At 41.8% G+C, this 18,707-nt stretch overlaps 2 protein-coding genes across 26 annotated transcripts in view; both read left to right on the forward strand.

The window, feature by feature from the left end:
- The window catches only part of SPAG16 (sperm associated antigen 16), a 295,145-nt gene extending 288,141 nt beyond the window's left edge, over positions 1–7,004 (forward strand). For all 23 annotated transcript variants that reach the window (XM_070732193.1, XM_070732195.1, XM_070732200.1 and 20 more), the window contains one exon: positions 6,494–7,004. In XM_070732193.1, the coding sequence (XP_070588294.1) occupies positions 6,494–6,669 (176 nt within the window). In that variant the 3' untranslated portion in view covers positions 6,670–7,004. The remainder of the gene's footprint in view (positions 1–6,493) is intronic.
- Positions 7,005–8,914: 1,910 nt separating this feature from the next.
- VWC2L (von Willebrand factor C domain containing 2 like) overlaps positions 8,915–18,707 on the forward strand; it is a 116,031-nt gene continuing 106,238 nt past the window's right edge. For all 3 annotated transcript variants that reach the window (XM_070732220.1, XM_070732218.1, XM_070732221.1), the window contains exons 1-2: positions 8,915–9,215; positions 10,299–10,768. In XM_070732220.1, coding sequence (XP_070588321.1) covers positions 10,376–10,768 — 393 coding nt within the window. In that variant the 5' untranslated portion in view covers positions 8,915–9,215; positions 10,299–10,375. The remainder of the gene's footprint in view (positions 9,216–10,298; positions 10,769–18,707) is intronic.

The raw sequence follows: 18,707 nt of genomic DNA on the forward strand, positions 1-18,707 counted from the left end.
CTTTAATGGGTTTCTATGAACAATCAGGACTAGACTTTAAAGATTTATTTATAGATATGAGATGACTTTTTTGCTGTATTTTTAGAGAAAGTGATAAGCTATGGTGTTTGAAGAAAATAAAATATTACAAAATTAGCTTATTTGGCTAAGGTTAAAATATGTGTTTTTTAATATTTTTTTAACGTGTAATTTTTGAGGGGAGACAAAGAGGAAGTGATAAGAAATTAACTTGTGAGACACTATTTAAAGGAATTAAAGATTAATCCCTTGACTAGGTCTAAATGACAAGGGTAAAGATTTGTTTTTACATAAGAGATACGATATGGGAAGAGGATTTTATTTTATTAAAGAAAATTATAATTTACTGCATTAAAAGGAAACGAACATAAAACTGATTTATTTGATTAAGGTTGATATTTCTTGTTACTCTTAGGCTTTATAATTTGTTTATAAATGTTGTGGTTGGCTCTGGCCCAGCTCCTGCTCTAAGGACTGTGGGGGTTGATGTGGGAGAATCCTCACATTATCAGAGGCCAGTTAACAGCTTCCGACAGCGAAGTGTCTGTGTCAGGGGAAGATTCTAGTGAAGTAGGATCAACGGAGGAGGTAATTACAGGTAGCCCATTTGCTAATTACTCCTTTAGTGAACAATCATCATCATCATCATTGTTAGGTTCAGAGGAGGAGGCATTCATAGATGTTCGCAGATGCAGGTTGATGTCAAGGAAGAAACAACTACGCAAGTATTATAGGAAATAAGGGAGAACACCTGTGGCTGGGGCAATTAGGCTAATGGGGCTGCTGATAAATTGCCAGTGTTGTTGCCTCTTGGCATGGGAGCTTATCCATTTTGAGAGAAAGAGACTTGTGGTTTGCTTCAGAAATTTACAAAGAGTTTTGTGAACGGCTTCAGGATTTACAAGGACTTTGTGGAACAATTCAGTTAAGTTTAAGCATGAGGACTCTTGAATGGGGTGGCTGTGACGTCTTCACAGCTGCTTTTTATCTGCTTTGCTTTTGTTTTATGTTTTTCACAGCATTCAAGGCTTGTGGTGTGTGGGAGAGCACTTTGGCTGATTAAAAGTGCGTTTTGGACAGTATTTTCCTTGTGATAAACCAACTTTGTTTACTTTACAAATGTGTGTGTTTGAATTTCTACTTTGGACTTAATTGGGGGGCTTGTAACGTGAAACCTGGCATAACAATAAATAAGAAATGGAATACAGGAAGAAAAGATATTTTGTTGAAATGTTAGAGCAGGTAATACAGATAGTATTTGGTTTACAGCAGTTCATTTAGTGACTGTTTGAAGTTATAATGGGACTGAAAAAACTGTCATGTTTTTCACAATTACAATCATTACAGCTTCTGTGTGGTTGCATGACCACAATTCAGATGTTTGGTTAACTGGTTCATATTTATGATGGTTCATGTGATCACCTTTTGTAATCTTTTCACAAGCAAAATCAATGGAGAAACCAGATGTACTTAAAAAACCAAGTTAACAACAACAGTGATTCACTTAACAACTATGGCAAGGAAGGTCATAAAATGGAGCAAAACTCACTTAACAAATATTTCACCTAACAACAAATTTTGGGCTCAGTCATGTCATAAATTGGGGAATACAGTGGTACCTGAAGATACGAACCCCTCGTCTTATGAACAACTCAAGATACGAACCCGGGATTCAGAAAAAATTTGCCTCTTCTTATGAACTTTTTTCGTGTTACGAACGCCAAACCCGAACTTCCGGGTTCGGGGTACAGGAGGTTGCTGGGGAGCCCCCCAGCCCGGCTGTCACCTTTTAAAACAGCCGGGCAGCTTTCCAGCAGCGTCCCGAAGCCGAACGCCAAACCTGAACTTCCGCGTTCGGCGTTCGGAGGCTGCTGGAAAGCCGCCCGGCTGTTTTAAAAGGTGACAGCCGGGCTGGGGGGCTTCCCAGCAACCTCCCGAACCCCAAACCCGGAAGTTCGGCAAAAGTTCGGGGTTCGGGAGGTTGCTGGGAAGCCCCCCAGCCCGGCTGTCACCTTTTAAAACAGCCGGGTGGCTTTCCAGCAGCCTCCCGAAGCCGAACGCCAAACCCGAACTTCCGTGTTCGGCGTTCTGAGGCTGCTGGGAAGCCCCGCCGCCCGGCTGTCACTTTTTAAAACAGCCTGGGGGCTTCTCGACGGCCTCCCAAACGCCGAACCCGGAAGTTCGGGTTTGGCGTTTGGCATTCGGGAGGTCGCTGAGAAGCCCCCAGGCTGTTTTAAAAGGTGACAGCCGGGCGGCAGCGTTTTTTTGCGGGGGGTTTTTTGTGTTGCACGGATTAATTGACTTTACATTGTTTCCTATGGGAAACAATGTTTCGTGTTACGAACCTTTCGTCTTACGAACCTCCCCCTGGAACCAATTAGGTTCGTAAGACGAGGTATGACTGTATATGTAATTGCTGAAATTGTTTTACTTCCTTAATGAAGGGGAAATGCTTTCTTTATATATTTTTTCTTTTTCCCTGCACTTTTTCTCTTTTTAAAGTTTTTTCATATGGTTTTTTAAGCTTTGTATTTTAAATTTTAAAAGAATTATTTAAAAAAGAATTAGGAACATATAATAGTAAAACAGAACTGAGTAATATGATAATATTCTTCAAGAACTAAAAATGATGCATAGAAGACAACCAAATCCTATTCTTTATTATTTCCAAGTGGAAAAGAGTTATAGAACAACAGATTCTGATTATTAAGAGCAGTGTTCCCTCTAATTTTTTTTCGGGGTGGGCGGAAAAGTACAGTATCTGAACGACAGTCCCTTTGGGACTGGGCGGCATATAAGTATAAATAAATAAATAAATAAAGTAAGTAAGTAAGTAAGTGTGGGTGTGCGCTATCACACATGAGCGAGTTCTTGCATCCATAATTCTATCCTTTCTATGTCTCCCTATCCTACTACCCCTCACCCTCCTTTCTATCTCTCCCTCCCTCTTTCCTCCCTCCCTCTTTTTTTCTATCTCTCCCTCCCTTTCCTCCCTTCCTCTTTCCTTTCTATCTCTCCCTCCCTCTTTCCTTTCTATCTCTCCCTCCCTCTTTCCTTTCTATCTTTCTCTTCCCCTGCCTTTCTCCAAGCCCTTCCTTTTCCCTCTCTCTATCCTACTTCCCCCTCTCCCTCCTGTCTATCTCATCCTCCCTCTTCCCTTTCTCCCATTCTCTCCCTCTTCCTTTCTATCTTTCTCTCCCTCTTTCCTTTCTATCTTTCTGTCCCTGCCTTTCTCCCTCTTTCCCTTCAACTCTCCCTCTCTCTTTATCTCAATTCCCTCTTTCTCCCTGGGCTGCTGTGCCTGCCCTGCAGCCCCACCACGGACGGATTGCCTTAGCATCGGCGCCCCCCACACACACACGCTGCAGCTGCCGGACCATCAGCGGCACACACACACACACCACACACGCTGCGTTTCTCCCTGCCTTTCTCACTCTTTCCCTTCATCTCTCCACGCACACGCTGCAGCTCCCGGATCATCGGCGGCAGATACACACGCGCACACACATATGCCCACACTGTGTTTCTCCCTGCGTTTCTCCCTCTTTCCCTTCATCTCTCCACGCACATGCTGCAGCTCCCGGATCATCGGCGGCACATACACACGTGCACACACCCTACACATGCTGCGTTTCTCCCTCTTTTCCTTCATCTCTCCACGCACACGCTGGCAGCACACACATACGCGTGCACACCCCACACACGCTGCGTTTCTCCCTGCGTTTCTCCCTCTTTCCCTTCATCTCTCCATGCACACGCTGCAGCTCCCGGACCATCAGCAGCACACACACACATGCGCACACACCCCACACACGCTGCATTTCTCCCTGCCTTTCTCACTCTTTCCCTCTTTCTTTCTTGCTCTCTCTCACTCTCTCTTCCTTCCTATCTTCTCTCTCTCTCTCTCTTTCTCTCTCTCTCTCTCTCCCTTCCTTTCTTTCCTTCTCTCTTCCTTCCACTTTTTTCTCTTTTCCTTCCTTCCCCTATTCCCCTCCCTCTCCCTCTTTATATTTATCTCTACCTTCCTTCCTCTCTTCCTCCCTTTCTCTCTCCCTCTCATTCACTTTTCTCTCCCTTCCTTCCCTCCCTCCCTTCTTCTGTCCTCTCCTCTTTCCCTCCCTCTCTTTCCCTTCTTTCTCTCCACATCTCCGGCGTGCAGCTGGCTTTGCTGACTGGCACAAGTCTCAAGCCAGCTGCCCCGGAAAGCCAGGAAGGTCCTCCTGCCCCCCCCCCACCAAAAAACCCCCGGAGGTCTGCCGCCACCAGCCTGAGCCTCCCGTTGCTCCACTCGGCCTCGCTGTGGACCTCCATTGTGTTTTCAGGGGGAGGGAGCGGCGGGAAAGCCCTGTGCCAGCCAGGAAAGCTGGCTTTCCGAGAAAGCAGCGCGCTTTTCAAATGCACTGCTTTCTTACAACTCTTTCCAGGGCAGGGGGGAGGGAGAAGGCCTCTCCCCCCCCCCAGGAAAGAGATGAAGGAAAGCAGTGTGTTTAAAAGGCGCGCTGCTTTCTCGGAAAGCCGGCTTTCCTGGCCGGCACAGGGCTTTCCCGTCGCTCCGTCCCCCCGAAAACACAACGGAGGATGACAGGCAGGGTGAAGCAGAGTGGAGAACGGGAGGCTCAAGCAGGCAGTTCGGCGGAAGAGGAGGAGAGAGGGAGGATCGGGCAGGTGGGGGGCAGCGTCTTCTACTGCCGGCGCCTCCCCCCCCCCGCACGCTAGCAGGGGGATGGGGATTGCGCGCCCATGGAAAAGGGTGCGTGGGGGTGTATTTTGGGGCACGCGCCTGCTCACGCACGCAGCTTACGGGGAACGGTGATTAGGAGGGATTTCCTAAGAGGCAGAGCTAATTGATTGTGTTGGTGATCAATTCCTCTATCTTGAAATAGAACTATTTATTTAGAGCGTCTATTCCAAGTTATCTTCATTTTGTTGGCTTTCATCCATCCTGTTAACAACTCCAGACAGTTGTTCACCATTTTTGTAAACATTATTTCCAACACATTCTGGATGATTCTAAGAAAAAGAGATAAACATAATCAGCATACAAATGATATGTACAGTGGTACTTCATCTTACGAACTTAATTGTTTCTGTGATCAGGTTCATAAGTAGAAAAGTTCGTAAGAAGAAGCAATTTTTCCCATATAAGTCAATGTAAAACCAAATAATGTGTGCAATCACAAAAGTCGCCCCTTTTGCCTGATGACTGCTGGCATTCTGATCCTTGTTCGGGGATGGGTGGAGGAAGGGGGGGGAAACAGCAAAGACTGCTCGGAGGGAGCCTTGTGGGTGATTAACACCCGCGGGAAGCTGCCTGGCGGCTTGAAAGTGTTTTCGGCATCGGTAGCAAAGGGGAATTGAGCACTTCGGCCTCAGACAAGTCTCCCAGGCTCTCAATCCGTGCCTGACACCCGCTTCCTCTGGAGGAGTCCCTTCAAGGTGCCCAAAGCAGCAGGCTTTAATTCCTCCCACCTTCCATCTTTGCAGACCCTTCCCGACGCCTCCCTCCCAACTGTGAGAAAGAAGATTCCTCCCTTCGCCGAGTGGACTCCTCACGCGGGCTCTTCTGCCGTCCCTCACAACTTTTCTGCTCTCTTCTTCCACAGCTGTTGGGAGGGAGGCGTCAGAAAGGGTCCACAGAGATGGAAGGTGGGAAGAATTAAAGCCCGCTGCTTTGGGCACCTTGATGGGACTCCTCCAGAGGAAACAGGTTCCAGGCATGGAGTGAGAGCCAGGGAGCCTTGTTTGAGGCCGAAGCGCTGGTCTTTGCCACGGCCGGGATTCACCGCCTCAGGACTGATGGTGCAAGCTAAAGGAGGTGGGGAATCCCGGCGGGGGCGGCAAGCAAATGGGAAATCCCGGCGGTGGCAGTCACAAGGCAGGGGAATCCCTGTGGCAGTAAAGGAGCGCATGGGCAGTATGCTCAGGTTCATAAGGTGAAAAGGGTTCTTAAGAAGAGGCAAACAAATCTTAAACACCGGGTTCGTATCTCGAAATGTTCATATGAAGAGGCCTTCGTAAGATGAGGTATCACTGTATTTTAAATACAAGGCTGAATATTTACTGCTTTTGTTTAACTGGTAGGGGGAGATGGGAATTCAGATAGAACTTTTTGGAACTAACTCGCAGTTCAAAATGTATGCAATAAGATCCTCATTATTATTGTCTGAAAATAACTTTTAGGAGAAATGGAGAATCATTACATCATTAGTACTCACAAAGATAATCAAATAAAATACCAAAGCAGATGTTAACAACATCACTCAAAATGACAGCAAGGTACTTTTCTGGCAAGTTCCTTCCCCAAATCTCCCTTAATACCGGATTGATTTGCCTTTTTTAAAATAAAGAACAGAATTACCTGAGTTCATCATTATATACCGAAAGTTGCAAATTAAGGTATTTTTTAAAAAATCTCAAGCCCTTCACTGACAGAGTTGCTTTTCCATTTTCTAAACCTTTTTACTTTATATTACAGGTCATATTGTAGCTGTTGCAAGCAATGATGGAACTGTTAAGACTTTGGAACTCAAATCAGGACAGCTTTCCAGCTTATTGGGCCATGAAGATAAAGTTCAGAGTGTAATATTTGATCATATGGCAGAACATCTAATTTCAGGTGGTTCTGATGGCACTATTCGTATTTGGAATTGAGACTACTATTTAGAGAAATCTCACAGTACTGAAGGTGGCTTATAATGCTCTAATCTGAAACAAACATCTGAAATAAACAATTAAATTTTTCATTAAGTAAAATCTCTATATTTTACTTAAATGGAAACAATATGCCAAACTTTATTTTGCTTATATCTTTCATCATTTTGTCACAATTTGCCATTTTCCTGGAGAAATAGCTTTATATTGACATCTAATGACAAAAAACATGAACTGCAGAGAGCCCCTACCCCACCCCTTTTCAAGTTATTATAGTAAAAGCTACAACTGATTATCTCATTTTCTGAAAATAATAAAATATTTAGTTTACTACAGTTTCTGCAGCTTAATATTTGTCCATATAACATTTAAAAAATATTCATGCATGTATAAACACATTGAGACCCACATATAGCAAATGTGATAATTTTGGGGGGGCAGGGGGAATAATTCTGCATTCACAAAGCAATAATCAGACCAATGCCTTGGTTGTTACCTTGGCCAAATCATTCAGTAAATGCAGAAAGCTTCTGTCTACCTACTTCCACTTCCTGTAGCGTAGTCCTGCAGTCTGATTGTAGTACCTTGAAAATAAGCAGATTTTTTTTTAAATGAAGGTGATCATCAGATGTAGCTAACATTTAGGAGGCATTTTATAAAATATCTTTTCCTTAAGAAAAGTGCCTAAGAATAAATCTAATGCAGTGAGCAAATGAATCGGACTGGGAGGGAGGCGTGGGGGAGGTGCTGCTCAGAGGAGCGGCACGTTCTGTCTGCATGATGCAAAATGAGAGTCACAGGCTGCTGTCCGTGGTGCTGAAGATTTCCATCTGCTTGATGGAATGCCCTCCGGAGGAATAGCTGTTGGGTTGCTGCTATCCAGGATTCTGATTCTTGCTGAAAGTTGTTATTGTGATTAAGAGCCACAAGAACCCCACTGCTTATTTGGGGAAGAGCCTCTAGAAAGCACCATAGCATGATGGTGCTGCTGACTGCATTTCAGTCTGGATTGGCTCTTAGCTCTAGCATGCTGGTGCTGTTTCTGGAATTGGAAGCATAGCATATTCTCCACCCTTGTGTGCCTTTTTGCTGATATACAGAAAATAGTGACAGTGGGATTTTTTTATTTTATTTTTGATGGACCTGAAGACTGCAACCAAGGAAATTGATTTTTAAAAATCCTAGAATGATGATTCTTTTATTTTATTTTTTTATTGTTTTAGTTTGGACTCTTATTTTGTATAAAGGAGTCTCATCTTTGTTTATGATTGATTGCTTTGAATTTTGAACATTTGGTTAAAGCTTATATCTCTTGGGTACCTGCTGTTGTTCTTCTGTGACATGGGAGGCTTTAGAACAAAAGATTTTTTCATAATGCTCCCTTACCAAAATAATTAACAGTTTCTTTCTACTATATTGCGGAAGTACAAATCCACTGTGACTCTTCCTACCATTCACTCAGGTAAGTGTCCATTTTTAAGAGAAAAGGAGATTGATTTTCCAAATATTTAATAGTACCTTCTCCTCTCAGAAACAAAATAAATGTAAATAATATATGTTTTTGTTTGATTCTTAACCAAGGGACTTCATTATCATTCCATTTTTTTCTCTGTATCAAAATAAGATTTATAAATGGTAAGCAAAATATTTAGGATGATCAACTACTGCAGTGAAATCTTGTACCACTTTCTGAAATGGGTTTTGCTTTTGCCCAAATGCCTGACAAAATTGACTGAATCCTGCTGTCCCTAAAATAAATAGCTTCTTTTGAATTTGCTAAAAAATTAAGTTTCCTCAGCTTTAAGTATGGCAGACTGAAGCCTACCTGTAGAATGCAAGTGACTGTCTATTCAGATATGAAAGGCAAGCTAAACAGTTTTATATCATCCGGAACTAAAATAGTGTGATTGTAAAAAAGGCTCCCCTAATTGCAGTAAAAATTATCATTGTAGTAAAATCATATCCTGGAGCATAAGCAATGAGACAATAAGCTTTTGAAATGTACACTTTCTTTATAGAAGCATTTTAAGAGCTACTTTGCCATCCAAATTATTTTACTAGTTCTGTAAGATACAAAGATTGCCTATTTTCTGAGTCATTTCTGTTGGGCAGTAAAATAATATATAAATATATATAAATATATAAATAATGTATATACATTTTGCATTTGTTTCTATGAGAACAATAATTCTATTGCTATTGGAATCTGCACACAGGTATAATATTAATTACTAACCCATTTGATACCGTAGTATCAGATAAACAGAATAGACAAGGGAATCCTATCATATCAGTCTTCAAATCTTTGGTTAGCGAAGCTAAACCAAAGTAAGACCAATGTACCAATGTGAGGGTGCATTTTTGATTATAATCAATAGGAAAACAGGAGAATAGAAGTAATGTCTAACAAAGCAACAAGGCTTTCTGCAATTTCACATGAAACGTGGTATATATGGGTTCTCCATGAACATATGGATGTATAAGAAAATGAAGTGACATGGCCTACTGAGAAATTCTGTACAACCACTGGCTTTGAACTGCATATGGTGAGTAAGGTATCACATTTGTAACTATTTGCTAAAATGCCATTTCTGAAACCTAAATAAGAAACAGAAAATGTAAAACCAGAAGAAAGAAAAACTGGTAGACACAAGTATAAGTACAGATATACTGTATATGGGCAACTACTACTGGATCTCGATGTGATGTCAATCTCCTGGAGAGTACAATGGAGGTCTTGCTAAAAAAAAAGCCAGCATGAACCAGTTTTAAGGACAGATTACAGTATGCAGTGTAAAAATTCAGCAGTTTTAAGTGATTAAATCTCCTAGTATCTTAAATATAATTTAATTGTAAAGGCTCTTTTATTTTTCATGAAAACACATATTTTGAATTTTAAATCAAACTTGAATTGTTGGACACTTGACCTGGGCTGGAAGCAATATCTTTGCTCTTAGTTCCATCCTTGAAATAACCATTTACAGCAATTTAGCAAAAAAAATTATATCTGTAAATAATAAATATGCAAGCCATCCAATAAAATAAGTTTGATTTGCAATTGTTTACAATATAAATATTCAGCGTGGTAATTAGATAAGAACCTGGCTAATATAAAGATGCAGCATCTTATTTTAATCTTATTTAACAAATAGGCAAAATGGACCAAATGTGAATAACATTTTCTCACACTTTTCTATTTACAACAATGTGTCATTCAAAGAAAAGCTTGAATCAAAATTATGGCAAGGAATATTTTTGCATTATTGCTTTAATTTGGTGAGAATGTTGTTCTATTTTACTTTTCAACTAAAATATTAAAATGCAAGGGCACATACCATTGAAAGGAAAATGAATCAACAATTCCTTGCAACAGAAAAGAGCCTCTGCAACTTGAAGACTATTCAGGCTATGTGCATGTTTTCCAGCTGGTTATTACTGCAGTCAAGATGGAAATATGGATTGGTTTACTTTGCTTTCTTAAGAATTGATAGAAAGAGCTATACCAGAGTAAGAGCAATGTAAGATTTCTAATGAGCTAGAACCTGGCGGATAGAAAAGTCACAAAGGAGTAGGGAAAATGCATTTTTTGGGGGAAAAAGTCAATTTCTTTTTTATATATATGTTTTCAGTGCATCACATTGACCTCTCCATGGAAGCATCCATACATATGTGATATAACACCATACTCAGAAGCTCAAGAGGGGGAATGGCTCTTCATATTCATGAAGCCTACATATTTCTGTTGCTAATTCCTTCTTTGGTCACCCCAGCTGCTTTCAATCATGAAGATTACCCTGCTGATGAAGGTGATCAGGTTTCAAATAATGATAATAATCTGATTTTTGATGACTATCGGGGGAAAGGATGTGTAGATGACAGTGGTTTTGTATACAAACTTGGGGAGCGTTTTTTCCCTGGGCACTCCAACTGTCCATGTGTTTGTACCGAGGATGGGCCTATCTGTGACCAACCAGAATGCCCCCAAATCCACCCAAAGTGTACTAAAGTAGAACACAATGGATGCTGTCCAGAATGCAAAGAAGTGAAGAACTTTTGTGAATACCATGGGAAAAGTTACAAAATCCTAGAGGAGTTTAAGGTAAGACCAAGCAATGCTTATTGATGTAATCACTTGGTTGATTATGTACAGACAGTTTGAAATGCTACATTAATCAGGTTTAACATAGATTTTTGCCAAACTCATTATAACATTAATTGTAATTTCTGCAAGTAGTTGTTGATCTACCACCCAGATCAGAGAATAATAGGATATGAAAAGGAAACACAATTACCAATTTTACTTCATAGGTATCCAGTTGTAGGGATTCCATTTAAGCCAATGTTTTAATTGTATACTTTTCTGTTCAAAATCCTTGGATGAAATCAAGCCCAGAGCTATGAATTAAATCAAAGAAGTATGTCAGTTCAAATATTTTTTCTAAAAAAATGTTAGACTTCTTGTTTCATGCATCACAGAAATATAATATAGATCCCGCTTTAGCTGTTTGGCTGATTGAAACTTAACAAGAGAAACACAAAATTGTTCACCGAAGTAAACAAAATGTATCAGAAACTAAAACAGAGTCAGAAGCAAAGTATTCCTCAAAGTTCCAATTTATTAGCAGAGCCATGTTGGCACATCTGGGAGAAACCAAATCTGAAGTCCCAGGGGTTTCTCCACACAGTTGAAAGTTCAAGCCCTTGTTCCTAAACCCCCAAGTCCATCATGCTGACCAACCTTCATCTGACAAATTGGCAGATAATCCTATCTCTTTCCATGCAAGTGCAGTAATGCAAAGACAAAGGATGATCTTAACAGTCCAGAAGGAATTTATTATGGCTACATATCTCTATCCCTCACGCAATTACCCCTCCCAAATTTCCACAGCAATGAATATATATTAAAATAGCATAAAGTGTGGCAGGCCAAAGACCTCAAGTAAAATGGCTTTGTCCTGACAGGAATATGGCCTCCCATTAGAAAAGACCATGTCCTACAAGAAAAGATATTTTTAAATATTAGATTTGTTATTGTACACTGTTTTTATTATTGCTGTGAGCTGCCCCGAGTCTACGGAGGGGGCCGGCATACAAATCGAATTAATAAATAAAAGAAAGAAATAAAAGAAAGAGAATAACATAGGGGGTTAATGCAGCATTCTTAACCACCCCTCCACCCTTTGCAGTGAAGGGCTGCAAAATATTTTACTATCACACTGTGGGTGTGACATATTTTGTGGGTGTGGCTTGCCAGCCATGTGACCAGGGGTTACTTAAAGGTCATGTGACTGGCTTAAAGGTGGCCAACTTGAAGTCACTCACATCAAGGGTTTGGATTAGGGTTAGGGTGCCTGGCCTCGGCTCAAAGAGATATAATTTCCCTATTTACTATTACTGAACATCCAAAATATACTATTTAATTCTATGTATATATGCCATATATGTATATACATATTACACACAGGCACACAAAAATATACATTATCTACTGCAGTGATTTTCAACCTTTTTTGAGCCGCGGCACATTTTTTACATTTACAAAATCCTGGGGCACATTGAACCGGGGGGGGGGGGGGGGCTAAAAAAAGTTTGGAGAACAAAATTCTCTCTCTCTCTTCCTCCCTTTCGCTCTATTCCTTTCTCCCTCCCTCTTTTTCTCCCTTCCTTCCTCTTTCTTTCTCTCTCCCTCTCTCCCTCTCTCCCTCTTTCTTTCTCTTCCTTCCTTCCTCTCTTTTTTGCTCTCTTTCTCCCTCCCTACGTCCCTCTATGTCTTTCTCTCTCTCTCCTTCCCTCTCTCTCTCTCTTGCTTTCTTTCTCTCTTTCTCTTCTTCTCTTTCTCTCTTGCTTTCTTTCTCTCTTGTTTTCTTTCTCTCTTGCTTTCTCTCTCTCTTGCTTTCTTTCTGTCTTTCTTTCTCTCTCTCTTGCTTTCTTTCTCTCTGAGCTTCGCGGCACACCTGACCATGTCTCGCGGCACACTAGTGTGCCACGGCACACTGGTTGAAAAACACTGATCTACTGTATAAACTGTATGTGTATGCACACACAAAGCTCTTCTAAAATTAAACACATTCCAGCTCATATACTGCCTTAGGAAAAAGATACCCAGAGCTCAGGAGGAAAAAAAAGAAAAAAAATAGAAAAAAAATTCTACCAGTTCTGTGTACCTAACCGTATCCATAGCAACCCATTACTGCCCCTTTGGTTTGTCAGGGTATTTATTGTGGAAATGTTTAACTAGCTTGTCAACTTTTACATTCCAACTTTTCACCCAAGTAGCTTCGGACAAAGAGTACTCCTTCTAATGGATTAGATATTGTAATTGACCTCTAAACATTCTGGACTGGAGTCTAATTTTTTTTCACCTCATAGTGTGTCTCTCCTTGTATTACAATAGGGGGTGGTTGTGCTTGGGTTTGTAGTCTTATATTTGATCCGATCACCAGTTTTAACAAGCTGCAATGAAATATCAGGTGATTTCCCCCCAACATTCTAGGCAATGCAAGCTGCAAAGTGACTGGGTTGATAATTTTAACTATTGAGAATGGACCCAAATATTTTGGCCTAGCTTTTTGCTGGGCATTCTTAATTGGATGTATTTAGTGGACAAGAAAACTTTATCCACTACTCAGAAGGGGGGCTGAAGTGATCGGTACTTGTCTGCTTGCTTCTTATAGGCTCCCACAGCTTCATCCAGTGCTTTCTTGTTGTTCTTCCATCCTTTTTTTAGCATCTTCATCCACTCAGTCAGGGACATCAAAGTGAGGGCTTCCTAGCTTGAGGTAGCTCAGGCATGGGAACGATTTCTATGTTGCTGGTAATCTGAAAAGGAGTTAATCCAATGCTGTTGTTGTACACCATTTCTGCAAAAGGCAACAGCTCTGACCAGTTTGTTTGTTTGTTTGTTTGTTTGTTTGTTTGTTTGTTTGTTTGTTTGTTTGTTTGTTTAATTGGATTTGTATGCTGCCCCTCTCTGAGGACAATTGTCTTGCTGGTAATCTATGTAACAACAAATGTATTGTTCCATCATTGCGTTTGCATATTTCACTACTCCATTTGTACTCGGATGGAAAGCTAAACTGAGTCCTTGTGTGGATCCAATTGCTCTTAAGAATTCTCTCCTGAACTTTGCAATGAACTGCACGCCTCGGTCAGAGATAACAATTTTTGGGACATCATGTAGGCAATAAATGTGTTTGAGTAACAGTTTCACTAGTTTCCTGGCTGATGGTAGACCTGAGCAAGCGATGAAATGGGCTTGCTTGGAAACCAGGTTGATGACTGTCCAAATCACAGTGTCCCCATTGCTGTCTGGGAGTTCCAGAATGAAGTCCATGGTGATCTTCTCCCAAGGTTTGCTGGGTTTGGACACTTGTTTTAGTAGTCCAGGTGATTCTCCTGGCCGATTCTTCTTGGTTGCACACGTGGCACAGCTTTTTACGTAGTCTTCCACCTCAGCTTTCATTTTTGGCCACCGAGCTGTGTGGAGATTTTTTTAGGAATCCAAAATGCCCTCCCAGTTTGAAGTTATTGCTTTATTTGAGCACTTCCAATCTGAGGCTGGCAGACACATATAATTTGGACTCTTTCCAGGCCAAGACTAATCTCAGCATCAAGATCAGCTTCTTGGTGATGAGCCAAGGATCGCTGGGCAGCGATCTGTGAAATTTTTTAAAGGTTCAGCTAAGCTTTTGTTTGTTTCAAGATCATTGCCTTTAAGGGAAACTGACATTCTACACCTGGCAGAAATGAACTGGTTGGTTGATTAGTGAAATTATTTATCCAATAAAATAACATTTCAAAATAAATCTTTCCACATATGGCAGCCTCTAACTTTGCATGCTTGTTAAGTATATTTCAGTAAAAAATATTCCAATTATAGACAAGAATCTACTTATAAACAGATTACAAAATAAACTAATTCAAACAAAAGTAATTTATAGACTCACAAGCTTATCACTTGCATTGGGTCAAGTTTGAGGGCTGCTTTGTGTTAACTAACTTCCTGGATTTTTACAGAGAGGTTAACCTTTCCACCCTCTGGCCATTTTAGTTGGAGGAACAAGCAAGGGAAAAGTATATGTCAAGCAAGAGGGACATTTCATGATGGGTTGGCTCCAAGAAACTCAGTCACAAAGAAATAATTGAATCTCAAGTATTTCTAGGCAATAATAAAATTAAAAACAAGGGAGAAATTTTATACATTTCAGAGATCTGTTTTTAGCATAACTTGTTTAATTTCAAATCACACCAAAGTGACAACTGTGAATTTACAATTCTCCCTTTCATTTTATAGTTCCGGCAACTCAGAATAAGATTCTGCAATATAAATTAAGAATACTATAGTAAGATTGCCCAATATACAAAGCAAGCTAATACTTTTCTACAAATATGAGGAACAAACTGAAAAATTAGTTGAGTCCATGTCTGTGTATGCACAATTATTTACCTAAAGAGAATTAAGTAGAATTAGTATATACACTCGAGTATAAGTCGGCCCGATTATAAGCCGAGGCACCTACTGGGAAAATTTATTGACTCCAGTGTAAGTTGAGGGTGGAAAATGCAGTGGCTACTGGTAAGTTATAAAAATGGAAACCAATAAAATTACATCAATTGAGGCATCAGTAGATTAAATGTTTTAGAATATTTATTTCAAAGAAAACCAGTAAATTAGCTCTGTAAGTTTAAAAGTGGGTAAACAGATATATGTCCCCCCAAGGCAGGTACAGTATAGGCAAAACAAATGCAAGTACTTACCTCAATCCCCCGCTGCTCCTGCTGGTTTGAGTTAGGGTTAGGGTACCTGGCCTCTCCTTGCCTCAAAGAGATACAATTTACCTCTTTATTTACTATTAATGAACATCCAAAATATACTATTTAATTCTATGTATATATGCCATATGTGTACATACATATTACACACAGGTGCACAAAAATATACTGTACATTATCTACTATACAAAATGTATGTGTGTGTAGATAGATAGATAGATAGATAGATAGATAGATAGATAGATAGATAGATAGATAGATAGATAGATAGATAGATAGATAGATATAGATAGAGGGGGGGAGGAAGGGAGGGACAGAGAGAGAGAGAAAGCTAGAGATATACATTCAACCTCACTTACTGTGATAGGAAAAACAAACCCAGAGTCCACTTTCTGCCACAAGGTTAACCATAACTAGAACATTACACATGTCTTCAGATGTACCGGTACTTCCCTAGCTTGCACATCACTGTTAGAGCTAGGAAATGTCATGGGTTGAGCAAAATGTGGTGATTCTCACTTAACAACACTTTTGCTTAACAACAAATTTAGGGCTCAATTGTGGTCATAGGTCTCTGTCTTTCTTTCTTTCCCTTCCTTCCTTCCTTCCTTCCTTCCTTCCTTGGATCATTTTGAGTATTCAAAATGTTTATCTGGCAAAAGATTTTTCACCTGGCAGGAGGTAAAAAAAATTGCACTCAGGTGGACAAGCAGAGAAAGCAGTTCCTAAGTGCACATAATTAGGGTGCCTTAGAAGTTCATCCTTTCCAAGCCTTGAGTAAAAGATTATACTATGTAAATTTCAAAAGAAAAAGAGGAAAGAGGATTACCTAAAGTTCACAAATAGATCAGAGTTATATACTGTATGAGTACAGCATTCAATCTACGGTATTAATTTAGACTTGGGTGAGAACAAACTTTCTAGCTGAACAAAGGAATTTAAAGGAAAAAATTTTTTTAGTGTGGGACATTGGGCACAGCCAGACAGATGTCTTAAAAGGCAAACAAACAAACTGTCAAAAAAAGTATGTTTTTAAAAAAATATTGGTTGTTGAATTTAATTATGCCTTGGCACGGGGCAGTCCCGGCAGATGGGTGGCTGGCGAGAACCACATGCTCCCATCCTTGGGTCCGCTGGGATTGAAGGAAAGTTTAGGGAGCCCCGCCTCATCGAGAAATGCCTTGGTGGTGACATTCTGAAAGTTTTTGCCTCCCCACTCTGAAAACCCCGCTTCTCGGTGCCCTGCCGAGCCTGAGAGGAGAGCGATAAAAAAGGGGCTCTCAGCTTGGGGTTTTCTGGACACTGAAATGTTTCTCTCGCCGCTGACAAGTTGCATTACCGCCGCCTCGCCCACCGCCCCCAATGCCGGCTTTGTCCTCGGCTGACAGAAGAAGAAGAAAAAAACCCACATCCTTTCCTTGCGTCTAAACAAAATTACCATGCGCTCCAGTAATTTTGTTTAGACAGAAGAGAAAATGAGGGTTTTTAATTTCACTTTTGGATTTGCAGGGAAGGGAACCACGGGAAAGGACGTGGTTTTTTTCCTTCTTCTGCCGATCGAGGACAGAGCTGGCGTTGGGGGCGGCTGGCAAGCCGGCAGCGGTGCAACTTGTCAGTGGCGAGAGAAACATTTCAGCATCCAGAAAACCCCAAGCCAAGAGTGCCTTTTTAAAAATCGCTCTCCTCTCAGCCTCGGCAGGGCGCCGAGAAGTGGGGGTTTTGGAGTGGGAAGGCAAAAACTCTCAGAATGTCACCACTGAGGTGTTTCTTGATGGGGCGGGGGTCCTTCAACTTTCCTTCAATTACCGCCCGCTCCGGTAATTTTCTTGCAGCAAGGAATCCTTCCAAAAGAAAATTACCGGAGCTGATAGTGGGGGCTTCATGGTCACATGCACCGCTTTGGTGCAGCATGGTTGGGCTCTCCTTTTTTCCCCTGCTGCTACTGTTGCTGTCTGTGTGCTCCTCACTTTTTTCCTCTCCTCCTTCCTGGCCTCGGGAGGTGGCCGCGTGAGACTGGAGGGGAGCCGGGAAGGAGAGAGGGAAGCTTGCTGAGGCCAGGAAGGAGGAAACAGGGAAAAAGTAAGGAGTGCAGACGCAGCAGCAGGAGGGGAAAAAAGGAGACCCAAGACCGGTAATCCCGGTAGTGACTGCTGCTGGTCAGCAGAAGCTGCATGCAGCTTCAGCAGAACGGTTCCATGCCCTCGTGGGTCCAGCCTACCCCTGCTGCCGGCGCTCGGGCCATTGCAGCGCCTGAGCGTCATCAGTGACTCACGTATAAGTCTAGGTCAGATTTTTCAGCACATTTTTGGTGCTGAAAAACTCAACTTATACTCGAGTATATACGGTAGTAATTTGACTGATTGATAGGAATCAAACAACTGTATTCAACAGGAGAAATGATTTTGAGAGAGTGGTTGCTTAGTACTCATAATTAATTGGTTCCAGGAGGCACGAGAAGTATCAAAAGCAATAAGTACCAAAATAATTTCTCCCATACAGAATAATGTAGTGAGTCACAAGCAGGGCCACCATCAGGAATTTTGGGGCCCCATGCAGCCTAAGTGTCTCCCCCCCCCCGCCATTTTAAAACTATTTTAAGTCGCCGAGCCACTCCATCCCCTGGGGATCATTTCCCGCTTCACGCCAAGCGAGGCGGTCCCATAGGCCAGTGTTTCCCAACCTTGGCAACTTGAAGATATCTGGACTTCAACTCCCAGAATTCCCCAGCCAGCGAATGCTGGCTGGGGAATTCTGGGAGTTGAAGTCCAGATATCTTCAAGTTGTCAAGGTTGGGAAACACTGCCATAGGCTATTTCAGGAACTGGGTTAAGCCGATTGTGTGGACTCATCCAGAAGAAAGAAAGAAGCGGGAGCGGCGAGGGAAAGAAAGAGCCTCCTGGCATTGGTCAGGCGGAGCATGGCTTATTTACGGCTCATTGGCACTTCTCCCTTCTTGGAAGAGGCCTTGTTGACAAAACCATGTGCTTTCTAGCGAGGGGAGAGGGGAGGGGGATCCCACACCTGGCAGCCACTGGCGAGGAGCTGGAAAGGACGAGGGGAGAGAAAAAGCAGGGTACCAGCAGTCGGGCAGGTGTCTTGAGGGGGCACTCCCATCTGGAAGGAAGGGAAGAAAGGCGAGGGCGAGCTATGAAGGAAGGAAGGAGGAAGGAAGGAAGGAATGGTAAAAGGGGCGATCAAGAGAGGAATGGGTGAATGAATGAACGGAGGGTGGGAAGGAAGGAAGGAAAGAGGGAAGGGACAGGGAC

This window comes from Erythrolamprus reginae, chromosome 1 (assembly GCF_031021105.1).
Source record: "Erythrolamprus reginae isolate rEryReg1 chromosome 1, rEryReg1.hap1, whole genome shotgun sequence".
NCBI classification, from domain to species: Eukaryota; Metazoa; Chordata; class Lepidosauria; order Squamata; family Dipsadidae; genus Erythrolamprus; species Erythrolamprus reginae.